General features: G+C 41.0%; 1 protein-coding gene across 6 annotated transcripts in view; it reads right to left on the bottom strand.

Annotated features, from left to right (window-relative positions):
* The window catches only part of LYN (LYN proto-oncogene, Src family tyrosine kinase), a 117,291-nt gene that overhangs the window by 32,049 nt on the left and 58,939 nt on the right, over positions 1–26,303 (bottom strand). For all 6 annotated transcript variants that reach the window (XM_046004124.1, XM_046004116.1, XM_046004142.1 and 3 more), the window contains 6 exons: positions 25,245–25,343; positions 25,020–25,123; positions 24,340–24,489; positions 23,358–23,510; positions 8,644–8,826; positions 6,583–6,659 (listed from right to left, as the gene is read on the bottom strand). In XM_046004124.1, the coding sequence (XP_045860080.1) occupies positions 6,583–6,659; positions 8,644–8,826; positions 23,358–23,510; positions 24,340–24,489; positions 25,020–25,123; positions 25,245–25,343 (766 nt within the window). The remainder of the gene's footprint in view (positions 1–6,582; positions 6,660–8,643; positions 8,827–23,357; positions 23,511–24,339; positions 24,490–25,019; positions 25,124–25,244; positions 25,344–26,303) is intronic.

Here is a 26,303-nt window from a genome sequence, read left to right on the forward strand (position 1 = left end):
GTGTCCCAAGAGGGTGAGGGGATCATGGGGAAAGCAAGCCAAGGGCTTCCGGCAAAGATCAACTGGAATTTACACTCTGCAGATCCTCTCAAAGTGCCCCCGTCTCCATTTTTAAATTGTGAGCAGCTGGTAATAAACTCTGCCCTCTCCTAAACTACTTCCATTTAATTCTGGCCTTGCAGGCTTCTGCAATGAGTCCCTAAAGAGGAAATTATTCTGTGGCTTACAGTAGCACTTACCAGAAACTGCCACTCCTGGACAAAATATTTGAGCTAAGAGGAAGATCTGGCATGCAGACCACAAGTACCATTTACATTAGCTTAACGCTTGTCACTGCTGCTAGGAAGTCTTCCAATCAAAATTGAAACAAGAGGGGCACCTGGGTGGCTCAGTGGGTTAAAGCCTCTGCCTTCTGCTCAGGTCGTGATCCCAGGATCCTGGGATCGAGCCCCACATTGGGCTTTCTGCTCAGCACGGAGCCTGCTTCCTGCACCCCACCCCCCCACCGCCTACCTTTCTGCCTACTTGTGATCTCTGTCTGTCAAATAAATAAATAAAATCTTAAAAAAAAATTGAAGTTAGAGTAACATTGTCTGCCTTCCTTGCTATTTTGAACAACTAGTCACATAGTTCCTCCATGTAAAGCCACCAAACATCCCCACCCCCACCTAGCAAAGTGGGGAAACAAAGAGTTCTCGTTTTATACTATTTATAAATGACAGTTTCCCATTCTTTCAACTTTTTCCAAAGGAAACTGCATACGGTCCAGTTTTGCAATTCTCATAGGACCTCTAGTTTCATTTGCCCACTTTGCAAGTTTTCTTTTTTTTTCCCCCAAAGATTCTTATTTATTTATTTGATACACAGAGAGAGAGAGAGCGCACAAACGGGAGCAGCAGGCAGAGGGAGAACAGGCTTCCCGCTGAGCAGAGAGTCTGATTCAAGGCTCATCCCAGGACTGGGATCATGACCTGAGACGAAGGCAGGCACTTACGTGACTAACCCACCCCGGTGTCCCTTTGCAAGTTTTCATAGACAAAGTTTAAGTCTCAGACATAAAACTCACAATGAAAAACAGATACAGAGCATTTGCAGGCCCCAGAGTACTATATCCCTGTGATACATTCATCGTCCTTTACGTGTAGCCATGTCAAAATCTCACGTCAGTGTCATCTGAACACACCCAAAACCCTTCATTTCACTCTGGGTGATGATTCACACAGACAGTCTCCGTAGATTTTCTCAGTCGTGGAATTTGAGAGTTGGAGCATCAGGCTGTGGGAGACCTAATCTGTGCCTCTCATTTTAGAGATGAGGGCCGGGCTTATGAAATGCCTGCCCCTAGGCAGGAGCAAGTTCTCCAACCCTCAGCTTAATGCTTTCCTCTCTATTCCCATCATCGTCAGCTCCATTTACAAAATGAGAGTGATATTTCTCCTATTCTGTACAAAGAGTAAGCCACCATATCCATATTTTGTCTTGGGGTTTATATTCTAAGCCATGGCTCCTTGGGAAGCCCTCCCAGGTGACAACCATGCCCCGTCAGCCAGCGCAGCGTGATGCTCAGATTATTCTGTAGAATTAATATCTCTTCCACGCCGGCCTTTTCCCCCCAAGGAGGCTTCTGCGCTAAAGAACCGGCAACGTGGGGCCTCAATGCGGAGTCACGCAGGAGAATCCCAGGATGACAAAGGGAGACCAAATATGGAGAGGAAAGGACATCTGGACTCCCAGATGCTGGGCGAACCAAGTCTGTGACCTGAGGCTTTGCCTTGCCCCTGGATCTGATTCATTATCTCCACACAATTTTTCCTCCAGTTTAAGTAAATTAAATGGGATGACACTATCAATCAGAGGTTGATTAATAAAGGTTTGGGAAATAAAGTAGTTGCTTCCTTATATTTCGTGGGGGGAGAGGGGATAAAGGGTAGCCATGAGCTACAGAATGAGAACCTATCTTTTAGGTTCTTTGTGAAGAGGGAAAATGAGCAGACATATTACCTGATGATACTGGCAAATACTCTACAAACTTCTGCAGCAAATTCCCTCCAGACACTCATTTACCAGCAACAGATGGGTGGGTCCCAATCCAGAGTTACTGCAAGGGATTCCAGTCTATGTCTTGTTTTCTCACTCAGCAGACACTATAATGAGCAGGTACTTAAAAAGCTCTGATGGTGAGCGGCCTTCCTTCTCAAAAAGGTTGAGATTTGCAGGGACAGAGATTTCCAACCTTCCTCAGTTTACCAAATTCCAACGTAAAATGTGTGTTAAATGTAATGCAGGAGGCAAATATAGTTGAGCATAATTACTATGTGAAAGAAAGATCTATGTTTGGCAATAAAATTTTTTTGGGGGTGGGGGAGGAGCTAGATATCTTTAATTCTGACAAGCAAAACCCATCAAGGGGTAAAAATGCATTATCAGCACGGTGTCAGGTACAAAATGATCCTAGGAGCAATGCCAACCTTGGAATGCAAGTGTGAAACAGTGCAGAGGAAAGAACAAGTTATCTGAAGTCAGAAAACTCAGGACTGAGTGCAGCAATTCCAGCCACTAGCTCTGTAAGCTCAGACAAACCCAAGGTCACCTCTTCATTTGTAAAATGTAGTAAATAAAGACGTAAATGCTTTCAAAGTAGTGGGGCTCAAATTAGATAATGGACAGAGAAGTGCTTTATCAACTGGAAGGGATTAAAGAAAGGGTACTTGTTATCACGGCTGTAATAAAAACTGACTTTTCTGTTTCTACTGCATTTTTACTCACACACAATTGTCCATTGCATTTCTGGTAACTCTTGCCCTTCAGTGATGTTGCCACCAAAGAGCAAGAAAACATTTTGGTTCGCTTGGCAGGAATTACAAGATGATTTCTCCGACCATCCATCTTGCAACTGTGAATTTCCCCCTTCTGTCCCCTCACTTGTACAAATCTATGATTCCACTTCCACTTCCCTTGAAGGGAATTCCCACAGATGTCAACCCCTGGCCTTTACAAGTTCATTTTTCTTCTCCTGCAGGAGGCAAAGGCTAGGAGGGAATTAGGCGGTCTCTCTGCTCTCAAAGTATCAGACTTCCTCCACAAAGGGGTAATTTTCTAATTTTAGCACAAAGAGCACAATATCGCTTCATCTCACACCAGAGGGAAAGGACTGGTGAAACTACTTTAGTTGGGATTTCTTCATCTCCACTAAATGCCCAGGAAAGTGAGTGAGCTAAGAGACAGAGTGCACAGAGTGAATTACATTTGGGCTCAGAAGAGCTTTTTAGGACTCATGCTGAGACAGGAAGTGATGAAATCAGCTCTCACATGAACTGAGAGGCTGTCATGTGCACTCACCCACTTCCTGTCTCGACTAGTGTAAGAGGAGGATGGTGAGGGGAAAGCAGAGCTTAGGAAGTAGGTTGTGGGGAAGGGAAGAGGAGGCTGATGAGAGGCTGTGGGAAAAGTCCCAGCGCTGTCCCTTACCCCTGTTCCCTCATCCTTCTGGGGCTGAGATAAGTAAGCTGGTTTCTTTCTACTCTCCACCCCTTATTGTGAAAAGCAGCTGAGTTCAATTATATCCTCTTGTACTACTGAAAATGCTAACAGAAGAAAGTACAAACTACAGCCTGCTTGTTGTTTAGTTTAGAGTTCAAGTGTGGACGTTTACAAATCTTCTGCTTTACCCTATGTCCACTCTGAAGAGTCAAGCGGAAGAAGGTATAGAAAGGACAGATGATTCCAGTAGGTGGGCTCCAGGTTTCCTCTATCTCCCTGGGCCAACATTATTAATATTTATTATTCTCATCTCATCCATTAGGGAGAAGTGATAGAGTTAACGGAGAGAGAATTTCAGAGGAATGTTGGTAGTACTGTCACAAAGGGAACGGACAGTATCACAGTGGGAATGCATACCAGGTGTGGGCAAAAGGAAGACGATGTGTAAGGTACATGATTTAAGGCCTGTAGGCCCTACTCCTTCTTGCCAAGGTTCAGGCCCTCTTCTCGTGGTATCAACATCATAACAAGAAAAGCCACAAGCAAATGAAGCAGATGGTAATCAAAGGTGGGGCAACATGGGGTCTCAGGAGGCCCACCTTGAGGGAAGGATTGGGGAAGAGTCTGGGTGAGATTTGCACCATGAACAAAGATGGACTCAAAAGGAATTCTATTTGGTTGCAAAATTTTTTTTTGAATTTTGTGAAGAACTACGTGCTTAGTGACATCCTGGGTGATGCTGACCTGCTGACCCTCCCACTGTCACTTCACCCCCCATGCACTTTGGATGTCCCCCCAGTTCTACCCAGTGGCCACTGCTGGGAAAGAGACCCTGGCAGGGAAACAAGAGCTTATCCAGCAGGAGCTGGATTTGGAACACTGGTTTGGTGGTGGCCTTGATTATCCCAGGCCCCTCCTGTCACTGGCAAAGGTGTGTGCTCAGCCCCACCACAATTGACAAGGGAGTCAACGGAAGCCACCTGGAACCACAATTTGAAAGTCCTGGTCAGTGCGGGGCTCTGGGATGGTCTTCCTGGCAAACTACAAAGTTTTAGAAAGCAACTTTTTCCCCTAACTCATTAGTAAGTTAGACAAAGTTACCTTTTTCAGCAACAGTAGTAAAGTAGAAAGTTAAAGAATAGATACAGAGACCCCAAGTTGGACCTTAAAAACTTGGATTATGTCAAGATAAGGCTTTATGAGGTAAGCCACACAAAATCAAATAAAAAATACCCATGTGACAAATTAAAGTCCTTCTCCAGGTATGGTACACCATATAACTGTACATCCTATACAACCCTATAGAACTGCAGGCACACACAGATCCGACCCTCTGCCGCACTTGAACTAGGACCACTCAGGCTTCCAGGCCACATGGCCCACTTTTCCATATTTCTATCAGCCCCCTTCCCTTTCTGAAAAGTGGATACAACCAACCTTCACTACATTCCTCAAGTGTCTCATCCATGGGGAATGCCTAACTTGCCGCCCCAATCAAGGGCCTTCTTGATCAATGTCAAGTGTGACAATTTCTGCTTTCCATTTCTGACCCCCTATCTACACAGGATCTAGAGTTGCATCCATCCAAGTAATCATCCTTTTACTACAGAGCAGTGGTTTTCAAACTATGGTCTTGGAACCCTTGGAGTCTACAGATCTTCTCAGGGGCCAGTGTAGAGAGTTTGAGTAAAGTCAGGGCTGTTGGACTCTTTCCCTTCCCCCAGTTCTACCATAGCAATCTTGCTTCATTCCACATTAGATGTTGGGGTTCCAGACCACCTTTGAATTTCTTATTCAGATAAGGAACCTCTGAAGGCTTGCCAGGTTTGGGTAGATGAGATGGGAGCTGAGCTGGGTGACTTCATCACACACCTTTACCAGAATGATAAAGGTGGGGACTGTCATCCCCAAGATTCCCTCAGCTTCCACCAAGAGGCTCTGAAGTGCTTGTATCCATGCCAGTCTGTGATCAGATTAGATCCCCAACAACATCTCCTAAAAATAGGAATTACCATTCCAATATTTGATGTGTGAATAAACGGACTTCCTGAGTGGTTATGGCTATCGAGTCAGAGCCACAAGCCACAACACATGCCAGTTTTCGGACATTGAACTCCAACTCAGCCCACGCAACTCTACTGTAGAATATGTGTTCTGATCCTCTCTTTCTTGAAGTACTTTACCCGCATACTAATTCTTTCCTTTGATCTCTTCCCAAGAAGGCCTTCTCAATTTCCCAACTTAAAGAGGGTCTGAGGGAAGAAAGGGGAGTAAGAAATGAAGATCATAAAGGCAACCCTTTCCTGGAACTTTGGGAAATCTCTTGGGCCACTTCAGGCTTTATGACACATGGCCTTCCCAACATGAACTACCCATGGCCAGTATCGAGAAACAAAACAAGCAAATTACTGAAAATGACTAACAGATACAATTAGACTCTTAATATTCAGTAGCTGGCATCATTCAAATGCACATTTCCTTGACACACCAGGTAAAATGCTGGGTTTCTGGGTAACTTCCCTCTGCCCTTAAATGCACTTCAGGAAATGTGTAATTCCAAACAAAACAAACTTGCAACTTCTAGCTAGTACTAGAAATATTACAAATGAATATTTCTTAGAACCCAAAAGACGTATCCAGCAAGAAGAATAAGGAAAAGAATATAGTTCCTCTGTTTTCAAGAATACTAAGGACTTAAAAGCATCTGTACCTTAGGTTAGTAACTTACTACTGCGTGTGCATCACTTAGAATGTACTGTGTTAAGACTGATGGGGACTGCGTCTCCAAAAAAGCAGCAACAAGTGACCTCTTCCCTTGCACTGTTTCTCTAGCTGGTGCAGGTGTGAACATAAGAGGCTGGCTTGTTTTAGGGAAGGTGACACCCAAGCCAGAGCCGGACACACGCACACACACGTGCCTTCAGTGTGAAACATCCATCATTCTCTTCAAGGAAGTGCTCTTTGGCAGAAAAAAGCAAGGCCTTTTTCTGGGAACCAATACTGGGAAACAGCCAGCACAAATGCCTTCTCCCTGGAACATCGTGACTCAGAAGTGGGGAGTCTCCGCGAACTTACATGCACCCTGGATTTTTAATACTTCACCTGGGCAGAAAAGTCAATTAGCTTGGGAAGCAGCACCTTGCCCCCTTCGTCGCTCTTCAGGAAATCCAGCAAACTGCCTGTTGGTAGAGGAGGGACCAGTGAGTGTAGTTCAAACACACAAGACCAAAATCCAAACAAAAGTCAAAGGATCATGACTATTCGTGAGGGAGTGCACACAATTATTGCCTTTGCGATTCTGTATAGCCATAGTGCCTTTTCCCAAAGTTGGTCAAATCCAGGCCCCTCTAATCTGTTACCTTCAACCTGATGTGAAATGTGGCCAGGTAAGAAAGGGTGACAGGATGTGGGGGGACAGTGTTTCTCTAGCTCTGCATTTCAGGGCACTTTGCACCTGCCACCACAATCCAGCTAGAGCAGCTGTCTGATCTTCAGAGCTGCACAGGGACAGACACCAGCAGGTCCTCCCAAGAGGCCTGCCTGGAGCAGCACTGGGCGAGGGGCTTGCTCCTATCTGCGTCCAGCCGAAGCACAGAAGCCAGCGCCTGCAACAGGGGCTCAATGAGTAGCTGGTGAACATACTGTGCTTTGTACCTAAAAGAAAGTGTGTCGATAAGCCCTCCTACTTCCTACGGCTTCATCGCTAAAACAAGCCCTGCTTTTTCTCTTAGACTCTCAAGTGTCAACCTTGGACAACTTGCTTACCCATAACGCCTTAGTCCCTGTGAAGAGGGCATGTCCTACTAGCTATTGTCAGAGGCCTTGTGAGGACAGATTTAAAAAGCACGCGCCACGATGCCTGGCGAGCAGTTAGGTACTCAGTAAATGTTCTGCTACTTCATCCTCAACACAGAGCAATGGCACTTAGTTCTGAGACTGCTAAGAAGATTAAGGGAGATCACCTAAGGAACACATCAAGAACACTCTGGTATACAGTAAGTACTCAGTAAAGGCTAAGTGATGTTATGAGGAGAAATTAGTACTTACATTTATGATTCAAATACTTCCAGCCACTTAATTCAACAAGTACTTACTGAACCACAAAGTTCAGTTTCTGGGTTATGGCAACCTAAGCCACAGGGGTAGTTTTTTTGTTTGTTTTTAAACAACATTCTTTTTTGGGAAGGACTCTCAGTGACTGATACTCTGAAATATTTACATATATTAAATAAGAAAATACTATATTCATCTTTCTAATCTACTCAGCGGAGACATCACACTATGATGTCCATGATGCAGGATTCTTCATTCGGTACTATTGTTCATGTTTTTTTTCTTTTCTTCCTTCATTCCTTCTAAAGAATTTTAAAGAACCATTTGGTGGTTTGGTAGTATGTCTAACTGATCTGGAGGAAGAAGGGTAGTAATTCACACCCTCTTATCTGAAGGTAATATCAGCCAGAGAAAACATGGTTGCTGGACACCTCTTGGTCAGTGATTCTGATTATAGAGGAATATAACCTCCAACAGTTTAAAAAATGTTCCCTTTTTAAATTGACACCCTGAACACGTAGATAATATTAGAGAGGAAGATGCATGCATTTTAGGATCCTGAGAACACCCGTTTTAAAGATATAAAAAAAAATTCTTATTTGAGATATGTATTTTTTGGACAAATATTTATTAGGGAGCTTTTACATTTTGTGTGCAATTCTTATGGCTAATATGACTAAGAAGATAAATGCAGAGAATATAGAAAGATCATGTATTATTTCTATAATACAGATTAACACTTATAATAATTCTGGTGAGGTGGTTTATGAAAATGCTTTGTTTCCCCATGTTCTGATTTTTCACTAGTGAGCATGCTGTTCTAGAATTAAAATTATTGGAATATTCTGTGAACATTTAAACTTTTTACTTTGGGACACAGGAGTGGCTAGGTCCATTAAGCATCTGCTTTCGGCTCTGGGCAGGATCCACATGGGGCTCTCGGCTTAGTGGGGAGTCTGCTTCTCCCTCTGCTCCTCCCCCCACCCCCTGTTCATGAACTTTCTCTCTCTCTCAAATAAATAAAGATCTTTTAAAAAATTTAAAAAATTAACATTTTACTTTTGGAGCCTGAAGGCTTTCAAAAGCCCTGGGTTTGGGGGATGCACTCACCCTTGGCCATGTACTCGGTGATGATGTAGATAGGCTCTTCTCTGGTAACCACGGCATAGAGCCTCACCAGCTTGTCGTGCTGAAGGGTTTTCATGAGGTTAGCTTCCTCCAGGAATGCTTGCACAGACATAGTGCCTGGTTTCAGGGTTTTCACAGCCACTTTGGTACTATTATTATAGTAACCTAGCAAGACAGCGGAAGAGAGGGCATGTTTGATCCAACTGAAAACCAAAAAGTTCATGCAGGGTTAAAAGATAGAGAAAAAATTGACACAAAACTCTAGACAGTGTTAACATGAGGGGAGGCCAAATCAAGGGTATATGAGAAATCTCTGTACCATCTTTACAAAAACTAAAATTATTGCAAAATCAATAAGGTTTCATAAAGCATTATTTTGGAAAAATAAAACCCCACAAGCTTCTGTATGCAATCCATCATGGGGACAAAGATTTTCCTCTAATGAATAAAATGTTCTTTATCCAAGAACAAAAAAAAATGTGTAGCACGGCTCTCTTACACACACACACACACACACACACACACACACTCACAGGTCTGGAAGAAAACACTAAAATATGCCAACTGCCAGCCCTCTCCAATGGCACAATTAGAGTGACTTCATTTGTGTTCACGATACGTTTAACTATCAAATTTTCTACATTGAATATGTATTATTTTTGTAATCAGGGAAAAAAGGATTTGCATTTTAAGAAATTGTATATACTAACTTTGAAGTATAATATACTAGAGTCAAATAAGCGTTTCCTTAAGCTTCCCAAGAGAACTGGATTTGGGCGACTCTCCATGAGCAAAGGCTTCTGTATCAAAATGTCTGGGACCCACCGCCTGCCACCCCCTCCTATGCCCAGAAGCAGAGAGTCCTGCAGTAAAGAAACCCTGACTAACCTCAGCGCTTCCCACACCTTCTTGACTACAGGACACACTGTCATGTACCTTTTCACACCCTGTGAAATGCACTTTGGGAAATACTAACTCCTTCATATAGTTTCCCCAAGGTCCCTTTTTCTGGAACCTGCCCCAATGGTGTGCTTAATTCTGAGCCTCATTTTCCCCTGGGGCCCCTTCTTCTCAGTGGCTTGACAAAGCAAAAATAGAGATAATCACGTTCCCATTTCCTTTCCTCTCTTTCTGTACTTCTCTTGGAAGTGCAAAAAAAAGGTGAGCGGGGAGCGGCAGCAGGTTCCCTGCGGGTTGCTCTACCCCTATTACAGTTTTTGTTTTGTTTTGTTTAATTTTGCCCTATGAAATGGTGATGTCTAGGGTCTAGTGTCTGGTCTCTTCGTTAGATCATGTAGCTATCTGTGTCTGCACAGAACACACAGATGACTGGAAGCATGCTCAATAAAAATCAACAATGATGAGGATCTCTAGGTGGCAGAATTTGGAGTGACTTTTACTTTCTTTTGTTCTGTTCCATTTTGATTCATTTTGTGAATGAGTATGTATCTTTCTTTACAAAGGGAATTTTTTTTAAGGAAATTATGTCTCTATTTCCACACTTCCAAATGTGTCAGAAAAAGTATTAGTTTACAGCTAACAGTTGACCATACTTACTAACTTTTCTTCTGATCATTGATACTTAATACTGAGTTAAAACTTTTCCCTTGATACTTTACTTTGATTCGTACTTAATAGTAGCTTACAGTGTTGTACAGGAAAATGAAAAAATGTAATATGCGAAGTAAAATAAGTGTTAGAACTATGGATAAGCCAGTAATAGAGAGCGGACAAAATAGAAAACTGTACTAGGTTATTTTCAAAAGCCACAACCTATAAAAAATAATGGAATCATAAATCTATTAAATTCATTTTCCATTTAAATGCATAATTACACACAATATGATCTTTCTTACAGATCTTAAGTGTAAATTCAGAGTAAATGCCACCAATAAAAGTCCTTTAACATTGCATTTGAACCAAGAAAAGTCATTATCTCAAAACTACAATAAGATTCACCTCACACTTGTCAGAATGGATAAAATAAAAAAGAAAAAAGATCAAGCGTTGGCCAGGATGTGGAGAAAAGGGAACCCTATTGCATAGTTGGTGGGAATGCAAACTGGTGTAGCCACTGTGGAAAACGGTATGGGGTTCCTCAAAAAAAAAAAAAAATTAAAAATGAAACTACCCCATGATCCAGGAATCGCACTATTGGGTATCTACCCCTAAAATATAAAAACACTAATTCAAAGGGAAACATGCATCCCTATGTCTATAGTAGCATTATTTAAACAGCCAAACAATGGAAGCAGCCCAGGTGTCCATTGATAGATTAATGGATAAAGAAGATATCAGATATTTTCTTTATACACACACACACACACACACACACACACACACTGGAATACTATTCAGTCATAAAAAAAGAATGCAATCTTGCCATCTGCAACAACATGGATGGAGCTAGAGGGTATAATGCTAACTGAAATAAGTCAGAGAGAGACAAATAGCATATGATTTCATTCATATGTAGAATTTAGGAAACAAAACAAACAAGCAAAGAAAAAAAAGAGAGAGAGGGACAAACCAAGAAATAGACTCTTAACCGTTGAGAACAAACTGAGGGTTACCAGAGCGGGGAGGGATGGTGGGACCTATACTCTGAATACTATAAAACACTGATGAAAGAAATTAAAAATGATATAAACCAACAGAAAGATACACCGTGCTCATGGATTAGAAGAATTAATATTGTTAAAATGAACTTCCTATGCAAAGCAATCTACAGATTCAATGCAATCTCAATCAAAATGCCAACAGCATTTTTTACAGAACTAGAACAAATAATCTGAAAATCTCTATGGAACCACAAAAGACCACGAATAGCCAAAGCAATCCTGAGCAAGAACAAAGCTGGAGGCATCACAATCCCAGGTTTCAAGGTATAGTATGAAGTTATAGTAATCAAAACAGTATGGTATCGGCACAAAACAGACATACACATCAACAGAACAGGATAGATAGCCCAGAAATAAACCCATACTTGTATGGTCAATTAATCTATGACAAAGAAGGCAAGAATATATACAATGGGGAAAAGACAGTTTTTATAATAAATGGAGTTAAGAGAATTGCAAAACAATGAAACTGGACTACTTTCTTATGCCACACACAAAAATAAACTCAAAATGGATTGAAGACTTAGATATAAGACCTAAAACTATTAAACTCTTAAAAGAAAACATAGCCAGTAAACACCCGGACATCAGCCTTCACAACATATTTATAAATATGTCTCCTCAGGAAAGGAAAACAAAAGCAAAACTAATCTACTGGGACTACTGGGACTACATCAAAATAAACAGCTTTTGCATAGCAAAGGAAACCATCAACAAAATGAAAAGACAACCTACTCAGTGGAGAAGATATTTGCAAGTGATATATCCAATAAGGGGTTAATATTCAAATGTATAAGGAATTTCTATAGCTCAACACCAGAAAAACCAAATAGTCTTATTAAAAATGGGTAGGGGACCTGAACAGACACTTTTCCAAAGAAGACTTACAGACATATGAAAAGATGCTCAACATCACTAATTATCAGGAAAACGCAAATCAAAACTACAGTGAGATCTCACTTCACATCTGTCAGAATGGCTAGTATCAGAAAGACAAGAAACAATAAGTGTTGGTGAGGATGTGGAGAAAAAGGAACCCTCATGCACTGTTGGTAGGGATGTAAATTTGTGCAGCCATTGTGGAAAACAGTATGGAGGTTCCTCAAAAAATTAAAAACAGAAATACCATATGATCCAGCAATTCCACTTTTGGGTATTTACCCAGAGAAAATGAAACACTAATTCTAAAAAATAAATGCACGCCTATGTTTCTTCAGGATTATTTACAATAGTCAAGATATGGAAGCAACCTAAGTGTCCATCAGTAGAAGAATAGATAAGGAAGTGGTAGACACACGTACACACACACGTACACACACACAGGAATTTACTCAGCCATAAAATAGATGAGATCTTGCTATCAGCGACAGTATGGATGGACCTAGAGAGCATTATGCTAAGTGAAATACTTCAGACAAAGAAAGACAAATACTATATGATTTCACTTAGTTGTGGAATCTAAAAAAAACAAAATAAATGAACAAACAAACAACAACAACAAAAAACAGACTTAACAGAGAACAAACTGATGGTTGCCAGAGGGGAAGGGAGTGTGAGGAAGGGCAAAATAAGTGTAGAGAATAAAGAGGTACAACGTCCAGTTATAAAATAAATAAGTCACGGAGATGAAAAGGAGAGCATAGGGAATATCGTCAATAATACTGTAATTACGTTACATGGTAACAGATGGTGACTGCACTTACCAGGGTGAGCAGTGAGTAATACACAGAATGGTCAAATCACTATTTTGTGCATCTGAAAGCAATATAACATTGTGTGCCAACTATCCTCCAATAACAAATACAAGAAATAAAATACATAAAATGCAACAACAACAACAAAAAGGTTTATACATAGATCCTCAGTTACATGATTGTACCAGTGGCAAAACAGCAAAATACATTCTTTGACACATGTAAATGACAAAGGACTAGTGTCCAGAATATATAAAGAATTCCTATAAATCAATAAGAAAAATTGGAAAATAGGCAAAGACTTGCATAGACATTTTAAAAATAAGTCCACTGGGCGATGGACATTAAGTAGGGCAAGTGATGTAAAGGACACTGGGTGTTATATAAGTCTGATGAATCATGAACTCTACCTCTGCAACTAACAATACACTACATGTTAATTAATTGAATTTAAATTTAAAAAAAGAAGTCCCAATGGCTAAGAAACATGTAAAAAGAACTCAATCTTATTAGTAATCAGAGACATGCAAACAAAGCCATAGGAAGACACATCACCACCCAGATCAACCACTGACAATGTGAGTGCTGGTGAGCACACGACCCTAGCGGGGAAACTGGGACAGCTCCCCAAGGCCGCGTTCTTTTGTGCTCTTTTCTGAACATCAGTGAAATTTAGCTGTTAAGCTTCTATCTTTACCAACATTCCCAGGGGCCCATGATGGATGTTGACAGAGCAGCCTTCTTTCAAGTGCAATTACCTTGAGTTACCACACACACACGCACACACACACACACACCCCAAGGGCTGTGCTGACCTGCGGCCCACCTCCTTCTAGATACAATTCTGTTGATCAGGAAATGGCACACTGAGATCTCTTGAACATTTTGCTGGGACAAGCACTTTGGAAACAGATTTGGCAGTATTTAGGAGAGTTGAAGATTCATACTCCCATGATCCAGCAAACGGACTCCTGGCCACCCTAGAGAAAACCATGTATCCTCGCACCAGTACAAAAATGTTCCTGGAAGAATTGTTCATAGAGGCTTAAAACTGGGAACATGTCCAGTTCCATCAATAAACAGTGAAATCAATGGATAAGCCGTCGTACCATGTACATACAGATATAACACAGCCCTATAGAGCAATGAAGGTAAATGAACTGTAGCAATACCCCAAAAACATGGATGAATCTCATAAGGATAATGCTGAACATAAGAGGCACGACTAATACAAGAGTCCATTTGGTAGGATTCATTCACATAAAGTTTAAAAACAGGCAAAACTAAACTACATTGCTTGGGGATGCACACCCCCACATACAAAAGTAGCAGAAGTGGAAAGAAAAGGAAATTATCACAAAAGTCAGAACGGCAGCTGCCTTTGGGGGGGCAGTGAGGTTGGGGTTGGAAAGGTTTAAGTGGGGTCTTTTGGGTGCTGGCAAGTTTCCAGCATGTGATCTCAGTCAGTATCTACCGCACCAGTTTTCCTTTTGTGATTATTTGTGATATTGAATATTTCTGTTGTATATACTTTCCAGTCTACTTGTTATATTACACAGCAATAAAAGCGAAAGAAACAAAACTGTTCTCTCTCTCTCTCTGTCATCAAACAATGGAATTCATGGAGACTTTTGCATCATATAAAACTATGGGTAAAGGATGAAGGAAAAAATGAGTTCCAAGGGTAAGGGAAAAGTTATCAGGAAACAGCACTGCTGCTAAAGATATTAAAAGTGCTGATAAGGAGTTTGAGATGAACAGTGACTAAAACAGCTGTGTCGAGCAGAGCTCAAGAATGGCAACAGCTCCCCTTTACTGGTGTCTTGGGGCTGTGGGATTTAAACAACAGGGCAGGTTTCCAATTTGCACTAAAGGTATGATTTTTATTTGGCGCTACGGATCGAGTTGTACTTTACCAAGATATTCTCCAGTAGGGTGTAGGTTCAATTAAACTAGTCATGGAGATTTGGGTTGGCATTACAGATTGCAATTTTTTTTTTATCATTTGAAAGTAAAGAATATCTTGAAGAGGAACACTTTGGCATAGTTGAAGAAAGTTGGGGTGACAATTTGAGAAAGCTCTCAAATTTTGGGGGGTGACTAATTTGCTAAAGAGCACCTAAGTACCACAAAATGGAAGTTGGCTTTTAAAAAAGATGCATAGGGTTGATTTTGCAAGTTAGTTGGTGATTAATTTCAACGTAGTTGGTTTAAATGACAATATATCAAGCAAAATTCAATTGAAAACAACTTCCCTTTCTTCTATAAAGTCTCTTCATAGACCAAGTGGTAAGAGGAAACATCATCCTTGGCTTCACTGACCAGTCAGTTCCCCTGGAATCCAATAATCCACGGGGGGGAAAACGTGTCACCAAGCCAGATGTCAAGAGGATCACACGAACGAGAGGAAACAGCTTGAGGGAGAAACTCCTTTCTTTTATCCCCACCCCTCCTCCCCCAGAACAGGTCACTTCCTAGTATTTTTCACTGCATTTCAGACCAAAAAATCTGGACCATAAATCTGACTGGTGGTCTATGAACCATTCCTCAAGCTTCACAAAAACATTAATTAACTTGGTTAACAGGAATATCACTTTTAATTTCTTCTTTTTCTATCATTGAGAAAAACTAGCCTGCCCATCTCTTGAGAAATAAAACAGAGAAATAGAAAGAGAAATAAAAACAAAATTCAGGCAGCTCTAAATGGCAGGCTTTGCTATTATACCAGCCCTCACACAGCTGGACTGAGACACACAGGCACGCCTAGAAGAGGGGGCATCTTTGATCTCTGATGCATAATATAATGTCACCAATCATTTTATTCCCAGTATTCTTCTGCTAAATGCATTCCACATATTGATGTTATTTCAAGAACTAAGGAAGAGCTCCCTGACAGCCAAATTCCCAGAACTGTATCTACAAAAGAGCCCAGATCAAAATTTCTATTTTGTTCTTTTCTTTTCCTTTCTTCCTTCTTTCCTTCCTTCCTGCCCCACCCTGTTACTACCTCCTCTTCCTTCCTTTCCTTAATACAAGACTAGAAAGAGAAAAGCACAATTAAAAAATAATCATCAATGCCAGTATCCTGGCTATGATATCATACTGCAGTTTTGCAAGATGTTAGTACTGGGGAAACTGGATAAAGGTTACAAGGGATCTCTCTGATCCCTTGATATATGATATGATATATATATATGATATGTATCATATATATGATACATGTATCATTCATATATATATATGAAAGCTTTTTGAAATATAATCCATATACCATACCATTGGCCCGTTTAAATGATATAATTCATTGGTTTCCATATATTCAGAGTTGTGAGCCCAAGAGCATAATTATTGAAACATTTGCATCACCCACAAAAGAAACCCCATATCCACTGACAGTCACACCCCCATCCTTCCAGCCTCTCACTTGAGGCAACCACTCATTTCCTTTGTCTTTATAGATTTGCCTATTCACAACATTTCACATACATGGAATCACACATAATATGTGGTCCTCTATGTCTGTTTGGCCTCTGTCATTCAACATAGTGTTTTCAAGGGTTATCCACATTGTAGCATGTCAGTACTTTATTTCTTTTTATTGCTGAATAATACTCCATGGTATAGATACATCACATTTTGTCTATCCATTCAACTGATGGACATGTGGGTTGTTTACATTCTTTTTTTTTTTAAGATTTTATTTACTTGACAGACAGAGATCACAAGTAGGCAGAGAGGCAGGCAGGGGGGTGGGGTGGGGAAAAGGAACCCTGCTGAGCAGGGACCCCCCCTCCCCCAATGCAGGGCTCGATCCCAGGGATCAGGACCTGAGCTGAAGGCAGAGACTTAACCCACTGAGCCACCCAGGTGCCCCTTTTTACACTCTTTAACTATTATGAAATGTTCTCACAAGTATTCATGTAAAACTGTTTGAATGGACCTGTTTTAATTTCTGTATCATTTTTTACAATTGCATATAAGTCTATAATTATCTCAAAATAAAAAGTTTAATTAAAAAACCCCAAGAAACAGGGGTGCCTGGGTCGCTCAGTCAGTTAAATGTCCGACTCTTGATTTTAGCTCAGGTTAAGATCTCTTTCATTGTGTGATTGAGCCCTACATAGGGCTCCACGCTCAGCAGGGAGTCTGCTTGAAGATTCTCTCTCCCACTACCCCTCCCCACACTTGTGCACACATACATGCATGTGTGAGCTCGCTCTCTCTCTCAAATAAATAAATAAATCTTAAAAAAAAAAAAAAAAAAAACAAGAAACTTTGTTGAGTGAGGAAATCCTTGGTAATCTTTCCTATTTCAGTCTTTGCACTAATGTTACCATACTTTCTTTATAAAAAAAATTCAGTATTTAATAATAACAATGGTTCTGTGAATGTTGTCGACTAAGCGCTTACCTGAATCACCTCATTTGATCCTCACACAATACCTACAAAAGCTAGGTTGTATTATAACCTTTTAGATGAGCTTCTGCTGCCTCTGTCTTGTAAAACATTATTAGAAAATCAAACAACCCGACTGAAACCTGAGCAAAGAACTTGAAAAGATATTTCACCAAAGAAGATATATAAATGGCCATTAGTAAACACATGAAAAGATAAACACATATGCTCAGCATAACTAATCACTAGGGAAATACAAATCAAAACCACAATAAGATACAATCTAACACCCATTAGGCTGGCTACCTTAGAGAAGAAGGAAGGAAGGAGGGAAGGAAGGAAGGGAAAGAGAGAGAGAGAGAGAAGTAAAGGGTAAGTGCTGGTGAAGATGTGAAGAAATCAGAATCCTTGTGCACTGTTGGTAGGAATGTAAAGTGTAGCCACCATGGAAAACAGTATGGCAGTTCCTCAAAAAAATTAAATACAGAATTTCCCTGTGATCCAGCGATCCCACTCCTGGGTATATACCCCAAAGAATTGGGAGCAGGGTCTCAAAGAGACATCTGTGCATGCATGTACATAGCAGCATTATTCACAATAGCCAAAAAGGTGGAATCGACCCAGTGTCTACCAGTGGATGAACGGATCAACAAAATATGTATATACATACAATGGAATGTAAGTCAGCTTTAGAATGGAAAGAAATTCTGTCACAGGCTACAACATGGATGAACGTGGAGAACGTGCTAAGTGAACGAAGCCAGTCACATGAAATACATGCTTTATGATTCTGCTTATTTGAGGTACTGAGACTGGTCATATTTATAAAGACAGAATGTAGAATGGTGGTTGACAGGGTCTGTGAAGAGCATTAAGGGGGATTGTTGTTTAAAGAGTAAAGAAGCTCAATTTTGCAAGATAAAAAGAGCTTTGGAAATTGGCTGTCTAATGGGTATGTCTGTAACAGTACTGAAATTGTACACTTAAAAATGACTGAGATGGAGGGGCGCCTGGGTGGCTCAGTGGGTTAAAGCCTCTGCCTTCAGCTCAGGTCATGATCCCAGGGTCCTGGGATCGAGCCCCACATCGGGCTCTCTGCTTAGCTGGGAGCCTGCTTCCTTCTCTCTCTCTGTCTGCCTCTCTGCCTACTTGTAATCTCTATCTGTCCAATAAATAAATCTTTAAAAAAAAATGACTGAGATGGAAATTTTTATATTGTATGCATTTTACCATACACACACACACATACACACACACACTTATTAGTAATCTATTCAAATGATGAAGTTTCACCAGATATTTACCTCTTTCAAACAGTTTAAATCCAAGTAACACTCTGGAGAGAACAATTACGTATTTTCCAATGCCACATTTCTCCTCTCCTCTAAAGTTCAGTTTCTCCCACCCCCTGGGCACATGCCAAAAAATGTTCTCTAAAATCAGTGTGAAGATTTAGCAGGTGGCCAGTGGAAGCGCAGGAACAGGAAAAGGTGAGAAACAGGCAGGAGGATCTAGTATATCTGGATTGGACATCGAGGTTTTCCTTATCTCAGAAGGACCAATGAGCTTGATCTGCAGGTGATGATGCTTGGGCTACTCAGGACAGAAATGTACTGTGAACCAGTGACTCAGGCTTGTGCCCTCCCCCACCCCCATGCTATGCTAGCTCACCCCCTCATCAGTTTCTCTGGCTGAGTTGGGCTGGCAAATGGCACCTGTGACCATCACCATGGCTAAGGTAGCAAAGAGATTACCATTGTACTTGCTAGTAGAGCTCAAGAAAATTTTAAGAAAGGGCGCCTGGGTGGCTCAGTAGGTTAATCATCTGCCTTCAGCTCAGGTCATGATCCCAGGGTCCTGGGACTGAGTCCCAAGTCACGGTGGGGGAAAGGGGGTGTCCTTGTTCAGCAGGGAGTCTGCTTCTCTCTCTGCCTGCCACTCCTCCTGCTTGTGCTCTCTCTCTGAGAAATAAATAAATAACAAGATCTTTAATATTTAAAAAAGAAGAAAATTTTAAGAAAACACAAAAGGACTAGCATAATCTCTTCCCCTCAAAGCAATAACTTCCCAGACTAGCAGTTCTTATCCTTATTGCTCCAGTGCAAATAGCATGTAGTTTGATGCCTTTATCCTAGCTTCATAGCTGAACACGAGGAGGTTGGAACAAAACTCCAAACCATCATTTCATATGCAGGGTTACTGCTTTACAGCAGATGAATACACCTCCTTAAGCTCCCTCTACTTTTCTCTTCATGACAGGTATGCAATTCCTTTGCTGGCAAATATTCACAGGAAGGTCTAACTGGATTATTTATAGTTTGAACTCATGACTGAAATTGGGGAATATCCACTGAAATATAGCTTCCAGTGACTATGGTCAAATACAGTAAAATAAAGAAAATAAAACTAGAGTGCACAGAACCATATTGTATAAGAAACACAACAGCTATATAATCTTTTTCTCTTTTCAGCAACTGAGAAGATGGCTGCTTACCCATTTTACTGATGAGGAAACTGATGAGGTCAAATTAACTTGTGTAAATAGCTTATTAGCAAGCCAGAGAGTCCAGGTCCTTGGAATGCCAAGGCAGCTGGCTTCTTCACTGCCTTGAATGACTTTGGGCAAGAAACTTGTCTGAATCTAGAGTCCTTGCTTATCAAATGATGACAATAATTCCTATCTCACAGTATTACTGTGGTGACTATGAGAGATAACTGATGAGCATGTACCTAGAAGGGGGCCAGTGAACACTGTACAGCTTGGATATTCCTTCCTCTTCTCCTCCTGTCCTTCTTCCTCGTCCCCCACTTCATTACCTCCTCTCACTCAAAGTCATGGTAAATACAGGGAGGAAAGAGCACTCAGATGGCCAGAGGGAGAAGGCAGGTATCTGGTTCCCTCGGTGAGCCAGTGGGCTAGAGAAGACATGTTTGTGGGGAGAACAAAGAAACACAGAGCCAGCTTCTCCTTAGAGAAGTGATAGCTTCCAGGAAGAAAGAGAACTCAACATGAGCAGATAATGCTGCAACCACTTGATGAAAGTTCTTTTGGAGCAGAGGACATTTATATGATCTTAAACGATCTCCCCACAGACTATTAATTAATCATGAAAAGGAACTAAAAAGTAATATATACATTGGAGAAATCTGGCAGACCTCCTTAAAACCAAACAGACCATAATCAATAATGGGACCAACTAGTATTTCGTGCCTCCTGGTAGATGCCCTGAGGACAGAGCATCGCTTATTACTTAGATACTATTCACAAACAAAGGCATCGCCTGAGCCAAGTGAGAAATCCAAACGAGGAACATTCTACAGAACAACTGACCCATGTTCTGCAAAATGTCAGTGTCATAAAGGATGAAGAAGGACCAAGGGACTGTTCCAGATTAGAGGATAGTGAAGACATGTCAACTCAATGCTAATACATGATCCTAGGAGCTCAAGGGCATTACTGGTACAACTAAAGGAATTCTAGACTCTGTATTGGTAATAGTATGAATCCATGTTAGATTGCTAAACGTGGCCAATGCATCGTCTAAGATAATGGTCCTGCTCTTAGGAGATACATATTTCAGTATTTAGGGGTGAAAAGTCATCACATCTGCAACTCGCTCTCAAGTGGTTCAACAACAACAAGAAAAATAAAATACGCGTGTGTATGTGTGTGTATGTAGAAAAGAGAAAAAGCAAATAGAGCAAACTACTAACTGGTGAAGGGTCTGCAATGTTTATTATACAATTCCAACCCCTCTTCTGTGGATTTGCAAAAAAAAAAAACAACAAAAAAAACATATTAAGAAATAAATACAAATACCTCAGAGGAATAAAGGTGGCTTTTTTTTAATGAGCTGATAACAGCTTGATGATCCCTCAAAAATTTAATGATAGAATTACTGTATGACTCAACAACTTCACTGCTATAAGAACATACATACCCAAGAGAAATAAAACTATTTGTCTACACAACTTGTACATGAATATTTGCAGCAGCACTATTCACAATAGCCAAAAGGTAGAAACAACCCAAATACCCAATGGCAGATAAATAAATAAAGTGTGGTGTAGCCCTATGGTAGGACATTATTCAGCCATAAAAAAGGATGAAATTCTGACATATGCTACAACATGGATGAGCCTCGAGGATATTCTGTTAAGTGACATAAGCCAGTCACAAGAAGGGCAAATGAAGTATGATTCCACTTACATGAGGGACCTAGACTAGTCAAGTTCATTGAGACTGAAAGTAGAACGGTGGTTGCCAGGGTCTGGGGGGAGCGGGGGAGGGAAAATGGGGAATAACTGCTTCACGGGTACAGTGCTTCCTTTTGGGGAGATGAACGTATTCTGGAACTAGATGGAGGTGGTGGTTACACAGCAATGTGAATGTAGTAAATGCCACTGAATCGTTTACTTTAAAATTACTGATTTTATGTGACACAAATGTTACCTCAATAAAAAGCAAAAGGGCAGGCAGGTACAGGGGGAGTTTGAGTCTATGCCCTGGGCCACAGAGTGTGAATGAGAAGCGGCCGCGTCCGAAGCGCACACTCACACCGACAAATCTGCTGACTGGGATGGAAATGGTGTGCCTGACGGGGGCTGCTGACTGGTTCTGGAATACGCCAAGCAAAATGAAGACTGTCCAATTGTGTAATAATCATTTACCTGAATTCCATAACAAGTTCACAGACCAACAGTGCGGCGAGAGATCATTCTCCTCTGGGTCAGCATCTACCGTATTTGAAAGATGCTTCAGCTAAAGCAACAGCAACAGGACAAAGGAGGCACTACGGCAATCCCAGAGGCAAACGTGTTAGAGGAGAAACCTCTTCCTCGACAGACCCCTGGATGGAGGTGCCTACATGGTTGCAGCAGGCTGAGTCTCTAGCTTCTGCTCGGCTGGGACTGCACAGGGTTAAAAGCTGCTACCCCTTCATCTCTCTGGAAATCATAGCTGCTTTTCACTCAAAGCTGGCACGGAAAAGGTGACCCAATAAGATGTGTACGACCTCACAGGTTATCCTTCACAAGAGCAACGGCGTTTTCAGTTAGAACCTTGAGGAGAGCATGACTTTTTAGAAAAGGGTTTTAAAAATTCTATCACAAAAGAAAAAGAAAATTCACATTCACTATAAAAACTTTAGAAAAGGCACAGGGGGAAAAAATCCCCTGGAGAAGTCACTGCTCTAATTTCGTCGTTACCTCTCGTCAGCCTGAGAAGGCAGGACTTAATATAAGGAAAGATTCATTAATGGCAGCACCTGGAGCATCTTTAGAAGCTTTCTTGGTGAGAAAGTGCAATAAATTGATGCTTCCTATTATGCCCACTAGTAAGGACAATCTTCACCCCCACTATAATTTTCCCTGAGATGGAAACCAATTTCCTGCCCTTAAAATATGTGTACCGAGAATCTGGTGATGAGAGAATCATGAACAAGTAGACAGAACATCAGATAAAAACCCACTGTCCTCTTCCTTATGAATGTTCATTCTAAAAGAGCTACTATGGCGGGGGGTAGGCGGGGAGAAGTGAAGCAGGAGACAGGGAGAAAGAGGTATGAACATCCAGTTATAAAACAATTAAGTCCCGGGGATGAAAAGTACAGCACAGAAGACAGAGTCAATAATTACGTAATAATGTCATATGGTGACAGATGACTACTATACTTCTCGGGGTGAGCAAAGCACAACATACAGAATTGTCAAATCACTGTTATACATCTGAAACGAAGATAACATTGTGTGTCAACTGTAATTCACTAAAATTTTTAAACAGTTGTTTTAAAAAATTTTTTAAAAGAGGAGAGTTACAAGGAAAAGAGTCCAATCAAACCATTTTGCAGCCCTTGGTGCCACGTGGGCAGAGCAAAACAAAAGAAGTGATGCTTGTGACATGGTTTAATGTTTGGCTGAGAACATGGATGGACATTGGCTTGAGCCCTTATTTCTCTGGTCACCTCCTCCAGAGCCCCACACTTACCCATCCAGACTTCCCCGAATTGCCCGGCACCAAGCCTTTTCACCAACTTGATGGAATCCCGTGGGATCTCCCAGGCATCTTTGTCCCATGGCTTTTGTGGTTTGGGGCTAATGCATGCCTTTTCCAATCTTCTGCATAAGCCATCCGACTGCTCTAATGTGAAAGAGGGGGAAAAAAAAAAAGGTTACAAAATGTCCTACTTTGTAATTTACCAGTATCTATGAAGAAATTTCGGCTACTAGTGGGATCAATGTAGTCTGTGAACCTAAAATTCTATGGGGGTATCTTTTGTATAATCGTGACCTTGGAAATTCTTACCTGAAAGACAATTCCGAACATACTTGATTTTATCCATTAGTACTGTCTGCAAACCTACAATGTGTATCCCTTCAGAGTGGGTGGCAGAAGTAAACAGTACCAGCAGCTACCCACCACAACCGACTTCAATCGGGAATGAACCTAAAGGCCACCCATGGGTTTGGCTTCACAGGGCTACCGAGAGGCACTGGAGACAGAGGACCATTGACTTGCCACTTCTAAATATTTTCCTGTCGTTGTTATTTCTGTTTTCTTTTACCCAGACTGTGGATTACTTTTACACACATACACACACGTACACATATATATATATAAAGACACAGATCTGCAAATCTGCATTCTGATTCCAAATATTTAAAGATGTGTTGTAAAAATATGCACTACGTGAAAAGAATATTCATTTTTCTCTTCTCAGTTTTGGAACATTAACTGTCAAACAGCACGGATTGGGTGGGAATAACTGGGATAATTATTCACTAAGATCCATTCTGACTTCACATGCATATGTAGTTATAGATTAATTTAGAATCAATGACAGAATACAATCCTCCAACTTCATCCAAAAGAAATGTAAGGTAGAAGAATTTTAATATAAAAAAGTGTTTGAACCCTGCATTTCATAATAAATCTGTTTTGTCTTGTCTGACCTTTAGTTTTTACTTACTTTGGTAATGTTTAATCATGTCACTGATACAAGGGAAAGTGATTCGTGGAGAAATGTAATACCCTCCATTGTCCAGACTTCTAATTTTGTAGTGCTTAATAACATCACCATGCACAGGGTCATAATCTCTGACAGAAAGAGAGTAGCTTCCTGTGGGGGAAAGCACAAGGAAAGATTATGCTTATATTTTACAAGTAAGATCTGCCTTATAAACACCATGGTACACAATTTGCAATAAAATATGCAAAATGTAAATTAAGTATGTATGTAGTGCGTAATTTAAGTCCTGTAAGAAGTCTACTTGACAAATGAAGCTACCATTTTGTTGCTATGAAGCTAACCAACACGCCGCTTTCCTTCTTTGTGCTAGTTTTTTTTATTATTGTTTCACTGAATTGAAAGTCATTTTGATTTTCTTTCTCTTAAAATTTCAAGATTTACTCTCAATCATAATGTAAGAGGCTCAGCAAACAAACTTAAAGCATGGTGAGAAATGGCCGTAATTATGTCTGCTATGGTACTTTTCATAGCAAAACTATTGAATTTATCTGTTACCAAGCCATTAAAGCTTTCCCTACCAGAATATAATATATATTTTCTTAAAAAAAGATATATTATGCTAGTTTCTAAGAATGAATTTCTAAATAGTGATTTAGAGGGGGACTTAAACCACTTCCTACCTTTTAAGGTTTCACTTTCTCTGATAAGAAAAGCTCCAGGACCGTTCCCTGGTGCCAACAGCTGCCTTTCTGCATCCTTCCTGGTTATGTCCTTGAAAAACCACCTGAGAAGACATTGTTACATTTCATGGATGTTATGCTCCAGGGAAGGAAAAAGGTAGGAATGCATAAGAAAGCCCAGGCAGCAAGCAAAACCATCCAAGATGGCAACGGGTAAGGACTCACTCTTCTGTTTCCAGGGTGTTGACTTTGGCGACGTAGTTGCTGGGGATGAACCCTTCTCTCTTTGTGGAAAGGGATTTAGCTTTCCACCATTCTCCGTGCCTGGAAGAGAAACAGACATCAAAAAGCGCTTGTGTCCAGGGGCACCCGGCTGGCTCTGTTGGTAAAGCATGGGACTCTTGTCCTTGGGCTTGTGGGTAGATTACGTGTTTTGTGGTTTTTTTTTTTTTTTTAAGTTTTTAAAGAAATAAGTGTGTGTATTCGATGAGTCAAGAACTGCAATAGCAATTGTCTGAAGGTATCTGTTTTGGGGGGTGAGGCAAGATGGGAAGATCCCTGGAACCCCAGAATCCAGAACAATTCACTCTTTTTGCTGAAATAAAACTATGTTTAGAGACTAAGGCAAAGGGAAACAGCCTCACAACTGAGTCCCTGTGTTCAGCACTGCACACACAAGAGTTGGTAAAAATGGTTCCTATCAGGGTGCCTGGGTGGCTCAGTGGGTTAAAGCCTCTGCCTTCAGCTCAGGTCATGGTCCCAGGGTCCTGGGATCGAGCCCCACATTGGGCTCTCTGCTCAGCGGGGAACCTGCTTCCTCCTCTCTCTCTGCCTGCTTCTGTGCCTACTTGTGATCTCTCTCTGTCAAATAAATAAATAAAATCTTTAAAAAAAATGGTTCCTATCTTGCAGAAGCAACAGGTTTGTAATTTCCTCCAGGATCTCTAAGAAATGTGGTGGGATCCTTACAGAAACGGGATTCAAGGGAACAATGAAGCATAGCTCTCATAAACTCCTTTGTTAAAGCATCTAATTTCAATAGAGAGATGCTGTGAAGAAAAGAACTGGAAAACCAAAAATAATCCCAAGCAGGTAGGCTCATCCCCATGTTCTTGCCCTCAGCATGGAGCCAAGGAGGCTGGGGCTGAGGCCGGAGGCAGGAATGGAAGGGTCCCCATGAGCCTCAACTATGATGTTCAAATTCCCACACACAGTCGGGCTTCTCGTTTGCAAGACGTGAAGGACAGCCACACGGACACAGAGCTGCTACCTATTGTACGTCTA

The sequence above is a fragment of the Meles meles genome, chromosome 1, assembly GCF_922984935.1.
Source record: "Meles meles chromosome 1, mMelMel3.1 paternal haplotype, whole genome shotgun sequence".
In the NCBI taxonomy this organism is placed as follows: Eukaryota; Metazoa; Chordata; class Mammalia; order Carnivora; family Mustelidae; genus Meles; species Meles meles.